Source organism: Lotus japonicus, chromosome 5, assembly GCF_012489685.1.
Source record: "Lotus japonicus ecotype B-129 chromosome 5, LjGifu_v1.2".
Lineage (NCBI taxonomy): Eukaryota > Viridiplantae > Streptophyta > Magnoliopsida > Fabales > Fabaceae > Lotus > Lotus japonicus.
Genome location: NC_080045.1, coordinates 31,600,478 through 31,619,476, shown reverse-complemented (window position 1 = coordinate 31,619,476; position 18,999 = coordinate 31,600,478). Strand labels below are relative to the sequence as shown.

At 40.7% G+C, this 18,999-nt stretch overlaps 2 protein-coding genes across 2 annotated transcripts; both read right to left on the bottom strand.

Annotated features, from left to right (window-relative positions):
* Positions 1 to 3,178: 3,178 nt before the first annotated feature.
* On the bottom strand, positions 3,179 to 5,140 carry LOC130720053 (uncharacterized). The gene is made up of 2 exons (XM_057570635.1): positions 3,804 to 5,140; positions 3,179 to 3,522 (listed from the first exon to the last, which is right to left on the bottom strand). The coding sequence occupies exon 1, from the start codon at positions 4,789 to 4,791 to the stop codon at positions 3,940 to 3,942; it is 852 nt and encodes a 283-aa protein (XP_057426618.1). The 5' UTR covers positions 4,792 to 5,140; the 3' UTR covers positions 3,179 to 3,522; positions 3,804 to 3,939.
* Positions 5,141 to 6,190: 1,050 nt separating this feature from the next.
* LOC130716752 (probable inactive 2-oxoglutarate-dependent dioxygenase AOP2) lies at positions 6,191 to 12,242 on the bottom strand. The gene is given in 5 exon segments (XM_057566760.1): positions 6,191 to 6,363; positions 6,366 to 6,518; positions 11,016 to 11,158; positions 11,161 to 11,324; positions 11,828 to 12,242. Coding segments are annotated over 5 exon segments (906 nt in total). The 5' UTR covers positions 12,205 to 12,242; the 3' UTR covers positions 6,191 to 6,294.
* Positions 12,243 to 18,999: the final 6,757 nt, after the last annotated feature.

Below are 18,999 nucleotides of genomic sequence, written 5' to 3'. Positions count from 1 at the left end.
CTATTCGGAACATCAAATGAAGATTCCACACGCGTGCACCCATTTCTCTTGATGATTCCAATCTTTCTTCAGAAGGAAGTTTTCTATTCCGACATCCGATGCAAAAAGCAACTTATCGGGTAAAATAGTTTTACACCGACTTTGCATTAGTTACCAAAAATACAAGGAGACCTCATTTTAGTTTTGGAATTCTTTCACCAAAACATATCTTAGAATTCACGGAGAATGAAACCGGAAAAATCAGATTCGCGAAACTTTCATTTTACCGCGTTTTGACAACCTCTATATATAGCCAAGAATGAGAAAATATCACAAAATCTTACCCATTTCCACCAAGAGGGCCGCGAGTTTGCATATGGGAGGAGGAGAAGAGATTTTCTTCATTTCTTGCTTGATCGTCGATTAATCAGTTGCTACTTCAAGGTTTCGAGGTATAGTCGCTAATCCTTACCTCTGATTTCTTTTTCCATAGCTTTTCTATAGACTTTTCTGAGCTGATAGTTTTGAGGTTTTTGCAAAACTATCCTGAATATTTCATTTTTGATTCTAAACATCTTCCTTACGTGCCCAAGATCACTTCTGTCGGATTAGTTTTTCCGTTATGTCGCCGGAATTCCGCCGGAATCAATTTTAGCCTCAAATACCCATTTTTGGAGTAAAGCTTCAACCTTTGGGCTGAAAACTATCGCCTTAGCTTAGTGCTAGTAGGATTAGTTGTCATAAACGCCGTTAGTGACGTCCCTGTCAAATTTGCTTTTTGGGACCAAAATACCCCTGCGACAGTTTTTGATCCGATAATTTTTCCGAGTTTAGAATACCCTTAGTTACGGCTAATGAAAGCATAGGAACCAAGTTTGATCGAAGAAAAATCGAACCCTACAATTACCTAAAGTGGCCGAGACCTATAGGGGGGAGGAGGAAAATTTCCTTTTCCGAAAACTTGTCCTTTCGCGCTAGATTATCGTACCTCGGAGTATATACTACTTCGTGTAACCTTAGTGAGTATTGATAGCTTAGTTTCCTATAGATTTTGATGGAATTCTGTGGTTTACTCTAAAGGTTCTTTTGAAGAATTTCCTGAAGATCAAGGAGCTCATTGTGAAGGAACGTTTGAGGAGAACGCTGGAATAACTAGAGGTAAGGGCAACTTACCTTGCTAGTTAATGCTTTAGGTGTCGATGAATTCGACTTGATTTATTGTTTATGCACTTGTTTGTGTTTGACTGGTAAAATGTTTTCTGAGGCTTCGGCTGACAATGTAGATGATTCATCTACTGGATGCTTTTGAGATTGAATTTCATGCTAAGTGCTAAGTGGGTAATTTAGGATGTGTGGTGCATGCTTTATATGCTAAGTGCTACGTGGTTATTGCATAATATGTGGATATATGACATGCTGGTTGATTGGGCTGAGTTATTTATGCTTTTGTAATGAAATCTGAGATTCTGTGTAGTGAGAATAGCGGGCAGGTCATGCCGATTTTATTTTGAGAGTTTTGAGAAAGGTTGATAGGACGAATGAGATTCGAGCCTTGTATGGTTTTAGTGGATCGAGACATTCTCTGGAGTCATTTGGGATTAGGAGATCCCGAGAACTTATAAGATTTGCGATAAGATAAAGTGGAAACTATTTTGTAAGGAAAACTCATAAGACATTAAACAACCTGTAAACCTTTTAATAATGATAATAATCTCGAAGGAAAGCTTAGGAGTCAAATCTTAGTTTTTGGAAAACGAGAAGTGTCGTCGGATCCAAGTGTTGAGATATTGAGAGGTTTTGAGTATGTTGATACTCTTGTGCACTGGGAGCAGTTGTGTTGTTGGGCTGTCTAAGAGATAAGCCGGGAAACGGGTAGTTTCCGAGCATGTTGATGCTCTTTGCTCGTTGAGCAGTGTTGATCATCGGATAGAGATGAGTCGGATGATTTGGAGATCATCATGAGATACAGTTTATGCCTTCGGGTACAGTTTATGCCTTCGGGTACAGTTTATGCCTTCGGGTACAGTGTATGCCTTCGGGTACAGTGTATGCCTTCGGGTACAGTTTATGCCTTCGGGTACAGTCTATGCCTTCGGATACAGTTTATGCCTTCGGGTAATTCGGACATCGACGGGGGATATGATCGACCGTGAGGTTAGGATCGACCTGTTGATTGTCGGGCATAGCGGAGGGAAAAGTCGACCCGCAGGGTTAGGACTGATCCGGCTATGTCAAGGTTGTAAGTGACACTCGGGGGTTAGGGTCGACACAATGCCAGTGTTAGGACCGACTCGATCGTGCCCAGCCTACTCTTTCTGGAACCGTCGTGAGTGGTGTTGCCTTGACATATCATGCACTCTAATTGTATTCGCTGAGATTTGGATGAGTTGATGTTGATAAACATCGTTAAGTGTTTTGATGAGTAGATGTTGATAAATATCGTTAAGTGTTTTGATGAGTAGATATTGATAAATATCGTTACGTGCTTTGATGATTGAATTGTACTAGAGATTTGATAACATGCTATGTTTAAACCTTAGGGTAGACAATGCAGAACTTATATGTATATATACAACATATATATATATATACCCCTTATACTTTACCTGTTGTCTTGTATTCTCTATACTATATTCCGTAAGTTGACCCTTGCGCGTGCTACCTGTGTTTGGGGGGCTATGTATGCCCTTTTTGTCAGATGTCGTTGATGGATTCTTCCGTGATTCTTCGTCATTCGGGGAAGACCCGGAGCGAAATGACTACTACTGAGCCTTCAGCGTGGACCCGGACTTCAGGCATGACCAGATGAGAGTCGATGATGGAAGTATAGGGGATGGGTGTTTAGAGCAGTCTACTAAGGTTGGGTGTTAGTGTCATAGCTCTGACTTATTCTTATTTTGAGGGCTTGTGTTGCTGACACTTGACCTATCCTTTTGGGGATTGTACATTTTGCCTACGGGCGTTACATGTTTCTTCTTTCCGTCACTGGAGGTTACTCGTGACGAGGTTGCTACTTACAGCGGGGGCTGTTATATATATTGTATATTAGTTCTGTTATTTTCCGCATTTGGGTTTTGCCTATTTTAGTCTTGTCCTAGTTATTATCGAAAAAAAAATATTCACGTTTTTCCGCATTAAGTTTACTTTTGGTTACTAAAGTGACGCCACCGAAATCGGGGTGTTACAACCTTTTGATAGACCCCATACATCAGAATGAATTAAGTCAAAAGGTGCAATAGAAATTGAGACACTTTTACTAAAGGGAAAAGCAGAAAACTTAGCAAGTTTGCAACCACAACAATCAGAAATATCATTAGCTTGCAACTTTCCTAAAGCTCGTGTAGAAACTAAGTATTTCAAATGAGACGAGGAAACATGACCAAGACGAGAGTGCCATAAATAAAACTTAGAAGAAGATGGAGTCAAATGAAAAGACGACAGGTCAGCACTAGTAGCTGCAACATCAGGACTTCGTAGCTCTTCCAAAACATAAAGTCCCCCATATCTATAGCCTGTCCCAATCAGTCTCTGAGACCGCAAATCCTGCACATAACAATAGGAGGAGGAAAATGAAAGTAAGCAACCAGAATCACATAACTAACTTATAGAAATAAGACGCACACATAACTTAGGAATGTAATAGGCATCTGGAATAGATAAACGAGATGTAGAAACAGAACCAATTCATGCTATAGGCAGAGGTGTGCCATCAGTAGTAACAATAGGTACAGTTGAAACAGGGTGTATGGACACAAATGATTTGTGATCAGGTGACATGTGATGACATGCTCCAGAGTCAAGGATCCACAAGGATTGAAATATACCTGAGGGACTAGTGGAGGACAAACCTATGTTGGATTCAGCAGAAGATTGTGCGGCAGACATAACAGACAAGGAATATGAGTGCGTGGAAGACGGTACATGCATGGCAGACGATTGTGCAGCAGGAAATTTGTTGAATTATTCAGCAAGTTCATCTAAGGAAGGACCAGAAACAAATTTTCTCTCATCAAACATAGGAGTAACTGCATTGGTATTAGGTGCTTGAGGCCTGAAGTTCTTAAACTTGCTTTGGTTGACTTGACTCTGAGGTTTCCATTGAGAGGATTGTTGTGTTTGTTGTGACTTGTTCATCAGTTTTGGGCATTGGGCTTTCCAATGCCCTTTTTGCTTACAGAAGCTACCCTCATCAAGACCAACTTTTCCATGCGATTTTCCTTTAAAAGGAGGAACATCAAGAACATAAGAATTTGGACTTGGGAGAATTCCTTTGTCAACCTTTCCTTTATCAGATTGAGACATAAAGCGAACTTCCTCAGCTAACAATTCACTAACCACTGAATCAACAGATGGAAGAGCATTACGATGCAGAATCGATCCACGTATCCCCTCAAAATCATTCCGAAGAGCCATTAGAAATTGAACTAGACGTTGTTCCTCTCTACGTTTAGTGTACGGTGCAAAAGCACTCAGTTTTGCAGATTCAGTGAGAGCCAACTGGTCCCAGAGGTTAGACATAGCAGAATAGAACTCTTGAATGCTCATGTTATCTTGTTGAAGAGCCCGAATGTCAATTTCTAGCTGATATTGCTTTGCAAAATTGGACTGCGCATACAACTTTTTCAAATGATCCCAAACCTCCTTTGCTGTTTCAAATTTTGCTAACTGAAATCCAATAGACTGCATAACATAATTATTAATCCAAGTAATAATCTTTGAATTATTTGCTTCCCAAGATTCGAGCTCTGTTTCATATTTTCCATCTTTTTTGTCTTTTGGTGTTTGAGAAGTTCCAGAAACATAACCCCACATTCTTTTGCCTTTCAATTTTTTTTTAGTACATAGCTCCAATATGGATAGTTTTTACCATTCAATTGCACACTAATAGCTTGAAGGGAATCATCTTTTTCACCAGCCATTGCAGATAGAGATGCACAAATATAAGTAAGAGAGAAGTGTGAGTGTTACCAAATTGATGCAAATATGATGCAAGAGACAAGAAGTAGAGCAAGCACAAGACAGAAGCAATTTCTTCAAATAATTAGTGTTGTGTAGCACTAATTCTTCAAACAGCAACGAACACAAAGCAATTACAGCAACGAACGCTTGACTATGGCCAACCTCTGATTTCAACAAAGCAATTTTCCGTAACCAAAAGCCAAATCACATGGCCAACCTCTATTTTCAGCAACAAAGCAATCCTTTTTTTTTTAACCAAAAGCCAAATTACGAAATCACTTGGTGGAGCAAAGCAGCACAAAATCAAAAGGGGAGTATCATAATAGTTGAATCTACAAATATTTATTGTGGACCAACGTAGCTCTGTATATGATACCATGTTAGGAGAAATAGAGAAGATGAAGAGAGAGAATAAGAGAAAGATGTGCTAGCGTTTCATTGGAGGCAAACAATAGTCCAAGAGTAATACAATAAGAGACAAAACAAAGTATAAATAGGTCAAGAGTAAAAGACTATACTACCCATAAAACCTAAATAATAAAATCAGGGAATATTATCTAACCGTTAACACAGTGAAAATGGTTGTGGGTGGTGGTAATGAAGGTGTAGTGGTGGAGGTGGATGTTACTTAGTGGCCGCGACAATGCTGGCGGTGATTACGACATGGTAGTTGTGGCGGTGATGGTGGCAATAACAGCGATTGTGGTGGGGGATGCAGTGGAGTCGGCGGTGGTCGGAGGTCGAAGTTGGTGGTACCAGTGATGGTGGTGACGACAGTGAAGGTTGGTGGTGGTTGTGGAGGTAGCAGCGGTGGCGGTAGTGGCATTGGAGGAGGTTGTGGTGGTGGTGCTGGCATAGTTTGCTCGAGAATAACGAGCCTAAAAGGAGGAGATTAAAAATTGGTAGAGAAGAAAATTGTCTCAACTAAATAGCGTCTTATGCAAAATGCCCGTGCAAGTTTTGTGATCTCTTTTTCTTTTTTTCTAGAATTGAGGGCTTAGACAGTCACAGACCTTGATCGATGATTGATTTTTTCTCTTATTTTGTAATTGAATGGTAATTAAATGTAAAAATCAAACTTAACAAATGTATGATGTTTTCATCCTAGTTGATCATGTACCAAATCCAAGTATAAAATACTTTCAATTTTAAAAACAGCTGCATGTGTACAATAACAAACTTTCATCTTTTTTTTTTTCTTCGAAAAATAAACAAACTTTCAGATATTAACAAAAGCACCCATGTAAAAAAAAAAAGTGAAACACGTACAATCCATATTTACATTGATCATATAACATCTAGTACATATATTTAGCACGCACAAGTTTGTTTGAAGTGTAAACCTTGACAAGCTCTTCAGATGCCACAATAGTCTTTAATATTGGCACTGTAGGTGAAGTTCAATAATGCAAGATGATCAAACGACGCTTATACTGCAAGGGGTGTTCCTCGTCAATTAACTCAGCAGGTACTTGTAGAATTCCTCTGTAGAAGGCAAACAGACCAAGAGAGTACCTTGTTTCATTGCCATTCATCATAACTTTATGATTAGGAGACTTTACTCTGTTGTTGCTCCAGGCCTGTATGTATGTAAGACCTGGATTTGCAGAACAAGTTAATTTCCGACTCACGCGTAGAATCAGTGTAAGCGTGACAGGAGTTTGATATTTGAGAAAGATTAATGAAGAAGAAAGTTCAGGAATTGCTTGAGGAATGTTGCGTAGTCGTTGTAGGAATTAGTGCGAGTCGTCTGCACACCTGCCTTATGGCGAGCGTGTCTAGAATAGGCTAATTTCGCTTTAGAGCAACGTTTTAAATGAGATTTCAAATCCTTGGAAAATTTAAAGATTCTCTTTATTTTTCCTTCGACCAGCGTTTCATTTCGGAACTCTGGACTGTACGCATGATAGTATTCACTTTTCGGAAGTCCGCCGACGCTAATTTCTTTGCTTCGAAACCCTAGATTCGAGCGATGGATGAAGACTTTTTCTATTCGGGACTTCTAACGAAGTTTCCGTCCGTGTTGTCAGATTTTTTTCGACATTTCCAATCTTTTTCCAGTACAAAGTTTTATCGTTTGAGCATCACAGCAAAAAGTAGTTTTTCGGGACAGATTAATTTACACCGCTTTTGGGATTTTAGATATCGTTTTTCCCAAATCATAGATATTTGTTTTGAGTTCTGGAATTTTGACGCCAGAATCTTTCTTAGAATTTATCGGTGAATGTGCTGCAAAAATCGGAATCGCGAAATTTTCATTTTCCCACGATTTCACCTGCCTATAAATAGTCGAAAAATCAAAATATCTCTTCATTTTCTTTCTTCCAAAACCGCGAGCTTCAAGGGGAGAGGGGGGGAAGAATTTTTCGCCGAAACTCGACCGATCTTCGCGCAGTTCGTCCCTACTTCAAGGTATCGAGGTAACTAGCTTGATTCCTACCTCTGATTACTGTTTCTACTGCGTTTCTGAAGTCGTTTCTGTGCTCACAGTTTTGAGCTTTTTGTAAAACTGTCCGTTTTCTCTGATTTCTTGCTTGGGTTATCTTCCCTACGTTCCCAAGAGTCTAAAACCTCTGTCAGTAATCGCCGATTGCGATCGAGCTGTCCAGGATCTGAAAAACTGTTTCAAAACCCCTTTAGTCGCACATTTCGAAACTTTATTGTCGAAAAGTCGTAATCTGACTTCGTGCCTTTAGGATTTGTTGTCACGGATGTCGTTAGGATCAATGCTGTCAAATTTTTTTTCAGAACTGATAACTTTGAGGTTTTGAGCTTTTATTTTGGACCAAAACGCCCATGAACGGCCGTATTTTGATCCGATTGTCCGAAAATTGTTCCGACAGTTTCTTTGCCTTAGTTTTACCCTAAAACTACCTTGTAAACAGATTTGATCGAAGAAAAAGAGCCGAAGCCCTTTTTCCTTTGAGGCCGTGGGTTATTCCTTTAGGGGGGAAGTTTTTCGTTTTCGAAAACTTGTCTTTTCGTACCCGGATGTCGTATTCTGAAGCTTTAATGCTTTGTCTATCGTTTATGTATTGTATTGCGATCGAACTAATTGATTTTGTGTGGATTCTGCTTTGTTTTCTCCGAGGTTCAGTTGAAGGAACTTTGGAAGGTTTAGAGCACTTGAGTGAAGGAGCTTGTGATTTTGAAGCTGGATCAGCTCGAGGTTAGGGCAACTTACATATTAGCTATGATTGCATGATAGGCGTCGATAAATTCGACTTATGCTTTATTTGATGTTGTTTATGATGATGAGTTGATGTTATGATGCTTTTCCATAACTTGTGATATTGTGATATTGTTGAATTGTGCGTTTTGACGCGACTTCGGAGTGGAGATTCATTGATCTGGTGATCTTTGATATTTCGGGTTGGATGAACAACCCTAGGCAAGTTCAAATGTGGGGTTTGAGACTTAGCCATTTGTTGGGATTCGTTTGAATACTTAGACTTTCCCCGGGAAACTTCTTTTGGCGGGTTTTTGGAAACTTAGAATGATTAGACTTTCGAAAATTAGAGACTTTGGGAGACTTAGACTTTGAGAAATAAACTCATAACCTGACTAATCCAATTCGAAACGTTTTTACTAAATGAATAATCATAGGAGAATTGGAGGGGAAAATATTTACGAAAGACGGGGAAAAGTCGACTTTTGTTGTGGGTTTGGAGAGTTATTGGAATTGGGGAAAGCCACTAAGGTGGGCTAGGGTGATGATTGAAAGTCACCGAGTACTCTAGTACTCTTGGGAGTGTTGTTTGAGTCGTGCTGTATTGACCGGCACAGACTCTGGGCTTTGTTTGTGGGTTTTGTGGTGGAAGTTGTGTTGTATTGACCGACACTAACTCCGAGTCGTGTTGTATTGACCGACACTGACTCTGGCTTTGATTTTGGGTTTTGTTGTTGGGGTTGTGTTGTATTGACCGACACTAATCCCTTGGGTGATCTTGTTGTTGGAGCCGTGTTGTATTGACCGACACTTAGTGCTCTTGCTGTTTGGGCTGTGTTGTATTGACCGACACTAGACCCTTGTGTACTTTTGTGGGTGGAGTGGTGTTGTATTGACCGACACTAACTCCGAGTTGTGTTGTATTGACCGACACTAACTCATGGGTTTGTTGAGATTGGGTTGTGAGCTAAACACTTTCGTGGTAAGGACGATTCGTTGTTTGGCTAACCATATTGCATCAATCGGGTGAATAACGGGAATGGTTCACCTGTGCATATCATGGTGAATAACGGGAATGGTTCACCTTGCATAAATGATGAATAACGGGAATGGTTCATCATATGGTGAATAACGGGAATGGTTCACCAAGGATGAATAACGGGAATGGTTCATCCATAGTGAAGAACGGGAATGCTTCACTTGTGGTGAACGGGAACGCGTCACAAATCCGGATCATATTGTGCATTTCACGCATACATTCATTCTGACTGGAATTGTGTGCTGGTTGATTTATTGAAGCTTTGTTAGAGCCATAGCATGCTAGGATTGTTTATATATATATATATATATATATATCAACATATATCTATACCCCATATCACATGTTGAGTGTATATCTACTTATTTCTGTGAGTTGACCCTAGCGCCTTGGCTTTGGTTGTATGTTTGTGTTTGGGCGGTCGGCCTGCTGCCAGATGTCGACGGTGGATTGGGTTTCGATGGTCTTTCCCTCGGGGGGATCAGATATGAGTTGGTGGACCGTCATGCCCCACCGCTTGGGTGATCTATCTTGTGGGTCATCGGGCGACGTACCGGGGAAGGGTCATGGAGGACCGGACTGACGAGAGTGGACGTCTGACAAAAGGAGCTTTACGACGCATGGAGCTGAGCTTCAACTTGCCAACTTCAGTTCGCAGTGGACTTGGTACTGGGATGGTAGGTTTAGGCAGGCGTCATATTTTGTGTAGAGCTCTGATTCGCTTTGCTTTTGGGACAGGGTAGGTTCCCGACGTATGACTTTTGTGTGGTTCTCTTACTGAGGGATCACAGTGAGTCAGTCGGACCATAGGGGTCTTTGCTTAGGCCATTTTGAGGCCGACTTTCTCCTAGTGGTTTGTAATTATAATTTTCTCACTTACACTTCTGGGTCTGTATATATTTGCCTAAGGGCACACTACTTTGGAGTCACTGCGAGTGCGCGTGACGTGGAAGTGCATGTTTATATTTGATGTATATTGGTTAGTTTAGTGGTTGGGCTATGTCCTTATTTTCTATTGCTTGATTTAAAAGGAATCAAACGGAAAAAAATTACCTGTTTTCCGCGTAAAGTTTATTTTTGGTTACTAAAGTGACACCTGGAAATCGGGGTGTTACAATGTACATATATTAATTTTTTTTGAACGTAAGTACATATATTAATTTAAACCAAACAAGATATTTTGTCAAGTCTAGCAAGCCAAAATAATTTAATACGTAATTTTTAAGCAATAAACACTCAAAACACTATTTTACTTTAAACTAGAGAATGTTATATGAAAAGGATTTAATGTTCAATTTGAATACAGTAAGACTGTAAAAAGTTTTAACATGCTTTAGCTCAAGTGGTAGGAGCTGGGGGATATATGAGTTGGGTAGGGGAGGTCCGAGAATCAGTTTTTGACGGGTGCAATTTATTTTTCCGATGAAAAAAAAAATTTGTTTCAAAAAACATACATTAAATCAATTATATTAATTTTTCATTTTAAATAATTTTAAATTCAAATTCGAATATGATATGAAAAATTGATAATTGTAATTGTTTTTACACTGTGCACGGTAGTTAAATTCAAATTAGAAGACTTTATAGAGAAATTAAAAAGCCATATTAAAAATTACTGTTTTTCTTTCAACACTTCAACACTTCAACACTTTTACTTATCTCCTTGTTTTCCCTCCGAATGAATGATGACACATTATTTACAAAATTGACCTTGCAGTCGTTGTATAAAAAAATTACTTTTTCTAGACTGACATTTGTGCAATAAATTGTTTTCACCTAAATTTTATGAGTCATAAATATTTAGTTGAAGTATATAGAAACATGACAAAATTGGAAAAAAAAAACTGAGATAGTGGAAATTATTCTCACCATGAGCGCATCGCCAGCCATGACGACAAAGGAATTAGGTGCAGAGAAATCAACATCAATCCAATCACCATCCTTTGTCTCCACCACGAGCCCATTGACACGATTCTGGTGAAGAATTGTTGTGAAGCTTTTGTCAGTGTGTGAGGTTCCACCTGTTCTGGTGCTTTGTGAGCCAAGAGCCGAAGGAGATAATTTGTAGACCCTATGTACTCTTCATAGTACTTCATTAAACCATAACTTTCAAAAATCATTATGACCACCATCTTATCCAACCCTTCGGCAACATTTGCATACCCAAACAAACATTTTCTACACAAACATACCCAATACTTAATTAAATATATTAAGTAACAACAGTTCTGGACCATGTAAAAAATTGGTTTATTCATTGCAATGCTTATACAACTAACATTCAGTATATATACATTTTATTAACAATATGAATTTTAGGTGCTAATACTAATTTATTGAGAAACTCTTAACTTGTGAATTATTTGTCCTAAAAAAATAGCTCAAGTGATAAAAGCGTTAAGAGACCTCCAGGTGCAGTTGCCGGGATGGATCTCTGCAAAGTCCCCTTTCCGAAAATAAGTTGGCCGATAAAAAAATATAGTCATGAACCATGTTTTTCTTGATCCATGATACACAAATCCATTAATCATTGCTCACCCTAAACAAGTTTTGTCCTTTAATAATTGAGCCAGCAGCCATCATTGATACAAAGAATTAATCAATTCAAGAAGCAGCAATTCATGTTCAATAATGCAAAAGAAATAAAGAATGAATTCGAGAAGCAACAAATCAATATATACCAGAACTTTTCATTTCCGTTAGGCCACATATTTTCAACAAAACTTTGAATTCCTTCTAGTGTTGAGCCATCATCTATGCCCATGCTTTCATGAAGAGGAATCTTGGGATGCTGTCCAACGTAGCCTTTTAAGGGTTTCCCCTCATATATGTTTCTCAGTTTGGTCTCTGTTGGGAGATTGAATAGCTCCTTCAGGGAACCGAACACATCACTATGAAGCTCATCAGAAGCTTTATCATATAAGACTACAAAGCAGCCATACTTTTCAAATGCTTGCCGCACACTTGTGCACGTTGATAGCCAGGAACTGGTCCCTGGCTTCAAATCTTCTTTTGTTAAATCAAAAACAGGAAGCTTGAGCTGTCCTTCAGAACCCATTGATTATATGTTATGTTGTATATCTGTCGGATAACAGGTTTTGATTATGGGTTATGTAGTGAACGCGTCTGATGAGAGTTATATATCATGAGATTTTAGAAGACGATTAGATTTAATTATAAATAATCAAATATTAAAACAAGAGGCATTAATGTGGCTTTTTTAAAAAATTATGTGAGCAATAAGTATTTTGTAGATGGGTTGACTAAGCTTTGGGTCCTTGTGAAATAGCTGAAGTTTAAAAATAGTCCATCCCTAGAGCAAAGTTTAGATTTAATATAATTTTTGACCTAGCTTAATTCGTTAATCGTCAGACCGAGCTGAAATTTTGATATTTATTCATAACACATAAATCTTCAATTTTACCAGTTGGATCGTCAAGAAAATGTTTGTACTATGAGAACAAGCTCACCTAATAATTAGCAGCTTAATTTTGAGCTTCCTTTCATCAAAACCCATTATTTGCTTTTAAAACTCCAATAATCTTCATTCATCAAGGCTCACCATTCCATCTTCCTTCATCAAAGCTCACTTTGATCACCAATCCTGCCTCAAACGACTTGAAACCACTCACAAATTCATCAATAACCATTGAAACCACTAAATCAACATCATTAGCACATGAAACCATTAAAATAGTCATAAAATCTCTTAACCAATTATTCATTCACCATTAACTAAAACTACTCATGGTTCTTTAAAGCTCTTAAAACCTCTAATTCAAGACTCAAAACTGACCAAGTTGCAATTAATGCTACAAATAAGACAAAAACTAACAAAGATACCAAAAGACTCCTAAGAATTCTAAACTACTCATGCAAATGCAAAAGATGCAAAATATGCATAAAAGGGTATAAAAACAACCTTATTAGATTCTAAAAATATAAAATAAAATACACAAAAGACTCAAGAAAAACCCTATATACCCTCAGGTCATCAGACGTGCAGCCGTCATATGGATCCCCTACCGTGATCACAGAGAGCACCGCCCACACTACTACAATATTCGCGATTTAGTGGTGGTTGAATAGAGGCGGTTGAGCAACAATGGGAAATGACGTCGATTGTTTTTATTTACCGACGGTTTCAACCGCCAGTAAATTAATTATAGTTAAAAAAAGGCTTAATTAAGTTTTTGGTCCCCAACCTTTGTCATAAACATGACTTTAGTCCCTCACCGGCGTAAGTGCGGGGAGTGGTCCCTAGTTTTTTCCAAAATAGTTGGCTTTGGTGTCTCCGGCCGATTGGGTCAACGCCGAAGCTCCGAGAAGCTCATGTGACATTGTCACGTCATCTAATGAGCTTAGGTGGCTTTTCTTTTTCTTTTCATTTAAAAAAATAAAATTAAAAATGCCAAATAAATGGTTATTGTTGTTAATGTTTATGAAGGATGAAACTTGAAAGAAATGGGCTACCAGTTTTGGGGTGTTCATAAATAAAGGTTGGAGAGAAGAGTTTGATGAAGATGATGTTTATAAAAAAATCTGGGCAATATTATGATTATTGTTGTCACATGCAAGAAGATAGTTAATTTCCTGTTTTGTTCTTCGCTTCACCAGTTTCCTCTTCACCAATTTGTATCTGCTTGACAAGGAAGACTATGTTGTGGGTGAGTTTGCACAATGTACCGCAAGAACTCGATGCAGGGGCATGAAGTTGGTGAATGGGTCTAATGAAAGTGACAGAGGAAAATGGTGGAATCACATTTAAAGATAGTATTTTTTGCTAATTTTTCTGGGTTTGATGAATGACCCTTTATATATGAACCTTTGTGATTAATATAAAGATTGATGATGAACAGCAAAATTTGGGTGAAGAGATTTGTAATTTAATAATTACGTGAAAGATTATTTAGGAAGAAGGGAATTAAGGGTTTCAATTATGGTTTTTTTTTTTAGAATTTAAATGAAAAAAAAATTAAATTCCACCTAAGTTCATTAAATGACGTGGCAATGCCACATGAGCTTCCCGGAGCTCCGGCGTTGACCCAAACGGCCGGAGGGACCAAAACCAACTATTTTGCAAAAAACTAGGGACTAGTCCCCACACTTACATCGACGAGGGACTAAAGTCATATTTATGATAAAGGTTGGGGACCAAAAACTTAATTAAGCCTAAAAAAAACTAAAAGAACCTAAACCTATTTTTCAGATTCATTTCTCACTCCTCGCTCTCACTCATTGATTTCTCACTCTCGCACAACCGTCCCTTCTCTCTCTGTTCTCCACCACTGTTCTCCGCCATCGTTCTCCGCCGTCGTAGTTCATCTCTCTTTGGCAATCATCCTTCTCCCTCTCCCTCGGCACCACGTGTTCCGCCATCTCCAATCTATTCGATCTCTTCACACTGAAGGCGAGTTTTATTTCAATCATCTTTGCTTTCTTCGATTGCAAATCTAAGATGACTCATTACTTTGATTTTAAATATTAAAATCATTGATCTCTTCACTTTGATTTCAAATCTGAAAATCTAGGTTGTGTTTAGTCTAATTTTTGTTTTACATTTATCTTAAATTGCAGAATCTAAAGAAGTGATGAAATCTGAAGTTGACTCAATCTAAAGTTTCTCTTCAATTGGTATTACCATCTTTCTATGCTTATGGTGTTTGTAATTGTTCGATCATACACATTTTTCTAATAATCTGAGCTTGTATTATTGCTATATCCTTTCATGATTGATGATTTTATGTTGCCTCTTGAACCTGTTTGTTGTGTATGTATGGTGTGTCAGTATGTACTTACATGCATAAATTTCTACTGAGATATATACATTAATATAGTAGAATTGTACTGCTTGTTAGAGTCTCACGTTGGCTAAAGATGTTGCCAATCAAGCACTTTGGACTGGGCGAGCCCCTAGAGGGGCAACGCCCAGTGTGTAGCCCGCCCCGAGGCGAGGGCCTGGCCTTAAGTTGGGCCTCAGCCTCGGAGGCCCAATCGGCCCAATAGGTAGTGCCCAAACTCTATAAATAGGAGGTAGTTACCAATTGTAGAGGACTTTTGCTCATTTGACAAAATAACACATGAAATTCAGCATTCTCTCTCTCATTCTCATTCTCTCTAGCACAATTTTCCACTCTCTAGGTACTATCCCTATCCTCAATGTTCATTCCCAGAACATTTGGCGCCGTCTGTGGGGACTATAAACTTTCTATTCCCATTCACGTGGATTGATTGTGCAAGAAGCTATCTCTGATTACGATTAGGCAATTCTCGAGTTTTCCGATTCTGATTCTGTGACAGGCGTTCGTTTTTCGATCGAGTTTGCGTCATTCCTGGTTTAGATGGAGACTCGACGCAGGAAGCAGCATCATTCACCAGTGCGACAGCGAATTTCGCCGCCTCGGCGGCCTCATCGAGTTGTCCTGGATTCTCCGATACGAACAGCAGGAGTACAACCGCCTTCTCCTCCTCCATCACCACCACCACCACCTCCTCCATCGCCTTCGCAGGTCGGATCTCTGGAGCGCTCACCAGAGAATTCACCTACTCCGGAGCAACAACCGGCGGTGACACAGGAGCAATGGCGCCATATGATGCGTAGCATTGGCAACATTCAGCAGCGGAATGAACATCTACAAGCTCAGTTGGACTTCTACCGCCGCGAGCAACAAGATGATGGAAGCAGAGAGGCGGATTCCGTAGCTGAGTTCCGTCCGTTCTCGGAGGACGTTGAGAGTGTGGCAATTCCAGATAATATGAAAACGTTAGTTCTGGATTCTTACAGTGGAGATTCTGATCCGAAGGATCATCTTCTGTATTTCAACACGAAGATGGTGATAATTGCGGCATCAGATACGGTGAAGTGTAGGATGTTTCCATCGACGTTCAAATCGACGGCAATGGCATGTTCACGACTTTGCCGCGCGGATCGGTTTCGAATTTCAGAGACTTCTCATCCAAGTTTCTAGTGCAATTCTCGGCGAATAAGAATCAGCCGGTGACGATCAATGACCTATACAACATTCGCCAACAAGAAGGAGAGTCACTGAAGGAATACATGGCAAGGTACAGCGCTGCATCGGTCAAGGTAGAGGACGAGGAACCTCGAGCCTGTGCTCTAGCATTCAAAAATGGTTTGTTACCGGGAGGGTTGAACAGCAAGTTGACACGCAAGCCAGCACGTTCGATGGAAGAGATGCGTGCTCGCGCCAGCACTTATATTCTTGACGAGGAGGACGATGCTTTCAAAAGAAAGCGCGCGAAACTGGAAAAAGGCGACACGTCACCCAAGCGCGCGAAAAAAGATAAGAATGGTGAAGACAAGGGGGATGGCAAGCAGCAAAGACAAGATAAAGGGAAGGCGGTATTGAGGCCGACCAAGGAGCAGTTGTATCCACGGCGTGATGATTATGAACAGCGCCAGCCATGGCCATCTAAGTCTCATCGCCAGCGGAAGGAGGCTGACATGGTGATGAACACAGATTTAACGGATATACTCCGCGAGGCGAGGGGCGCAAATCTAGTGGATGAGCCAGAGGCCCCGAAATATCAATCACGGGACGCCAATCCCAAGAAGTGGTGTGAATACCATCGGTCCGCCGGGCACGACACGGATGACTGCTGGACTTTGCAGCGGGAAATTGATAAGTTGATTCGGGCGGGATATCAAGGAAATCGCCAAGGCCAGTGGCGCAACAACGGCGATCACAACAAAACGCATAAGCGAGAGGAGGAGCGAACGGACACTAAAGACAAGAAAAAGCAAGAATCAGCGGCTATCGCCACAAAAGGGGCTGATGACACGTTCGCTCAACACTCTGGACCGCCCGTAGGGACCATAAACACCATCGCCGGAGGATTTGGCGATGGTGGTGACACCCATGCGGCACGGAAATGCCATGTTCGTGCAGTTAATTCAGTTCATGAAGTTGCTTTCGGATTCGTGCACCCTGACATAACAATCTCGATGGCAGATTTTGAGGGGATAAAGCCTCACAAGGATGACCCGATAGTAGTGCAATTAAGGTTGAATAGTTTCAATGTTAGAAGGGTACTCCTGGATCAGGGTAGTTCGGCTAATATTATCTATGGTGACGCATTTGACAAGTTGGGCCTGACTGACAATGATCTGACCCCATATGCGGGAACCTTGGTAGGTTTTGCGGGTGAGCAAGTAATGGTGCGACGATTCATTGATCTAGACACAATATTCGGGGAAGATGAGTGTGCCAGGGTTTTGAAGGTAAGGTATCTGGTTCTCCAGGTGGTGGCATCTTACAATGTCATCATTGGGCGAAATACATTGAATCGCCTCTGTGCTGTGATTTCAACAGCCCACTTGGCGGTCAAGTACCCACTAAGCAATGGAAAGGTTGGCAAGCTGAAGGTGGACCAGAAATTGGCGAGGGAATGTTACAATAATTGCCTCAACCTGTATGGCAAGAAGAGTGCGTTGGTTGGGCACAGATGTTATGAAATTGAAACTTCGGATGAAAATCTTGACCCACGTGGCGAGGGGCGAGTGAACAGGCCCACGCCAATTGAGGAAACAAAGGCGCTAAAGTTTGGCGATCGCACTTTGAAGATTGGGACTAGATTGACGGACGAGCAGGAGACGCGCCTGACAAAGTTGCTAGGCGAAAACTTAGATTTGTTTGCTTGGAGCTGCAAGGACATGCCCGGAATTGATCCAAACTTCATCTGCCATCGATTAGCATTGAATCCAAGTGTCAAGCCAGTTTCACAACTCAGGCGGCGCTTGGGCGGAGACAAGGGAAAAGCGGTTCAACAAGAAGTTGACAAGTTGCTGGCGGCAGAGTTCATCAGAGAGGTGAAATATCCGACGTGGTTGGCGAACGTCGTGATGGTGAAAAAGGCGAATGGAAAATGGCGAATGTGCGTGGATTACACAGACTTAAACAAGGCATGCCCAAAGGATTCGTATCCCCTTCCCAGCATTGATGGTCTCGTTGATGGTGCCTCGGGCAACGAACTGCTTAGCTTGATGGATGCTTATTCTGGTTATCATCAAATCCGCATGCACCCGGTAGACGAGGACAAAACGGCTTTCATGACCGCCAGAGTCAACTATTGCTATCGTACCATGCCGTTTGGATTGAAGAATGCTGGGGCGACCTACCAAAGGTTGATGGATAGGGTTTTTGCTGGGCAGGTGGGAAGAAACATGGAAGTCTATGTTGATGATATGATCGTTAAATCAGTACATGGTTTGGACCATCATCAGGATCTGGAAGAAGCATTTGGCGAGATAAGGAAGCACAATATGCGCCTCAACCCGGAGAAATGCTCTTTTGGTGTTCAGGGCGGCAAGTTTTTAGGATTCATGATCACATCCAGAGGAATAGAGATAAACCTAGACAAATGCAAGGCGATTCAGCAGATGAAAAGCCCCTCTAATGTAAAAGAAGTCCAACGTTTAACAGGGCGAATAGCAGCTTTATCTCGGTTTCTTCCTAAGTCTGGTGATAGATCTTTCCCTTTTTCCAAGTGTCTTCGAAAAAATGTTGCATTTGAATGGACGCCGGAGTGTGAAGAAGCCTTTGTTCGCCTCCAGGAACTCCTGTCATCACCGCCAATCTTGTCAAAACCAATGCAGGGACACCCGCTGCACTTGTATTTTGCTGTGAGTGATAGTGCTCTGAGTTCTGTGATACTGCAGGAAATAGATGGCGAGCATCGAATTGTTTATTTTGTTAGCCACACACTCCAGGGCGCAGAGGTCAGATACCAGAAAATTGAGAAGGCAGCACTGGCAGTCCTTGTCACCGCCCGGCGATTGAGACCTTATTTTCAGAGTTTTCCAGTGAAGGTGCGGACAGATTTGCCTCTGAGA

Bases quoted from the DNA above. Each gene is read 5' to 3' on its own strand.
- LOC130720053 (XM_057570635.1), bottom strand. From the start codon at position 4,791: ATGTGGGGTTATGTTTCTGGAACTTCTCAAACACCAAAAGACAAAAAA.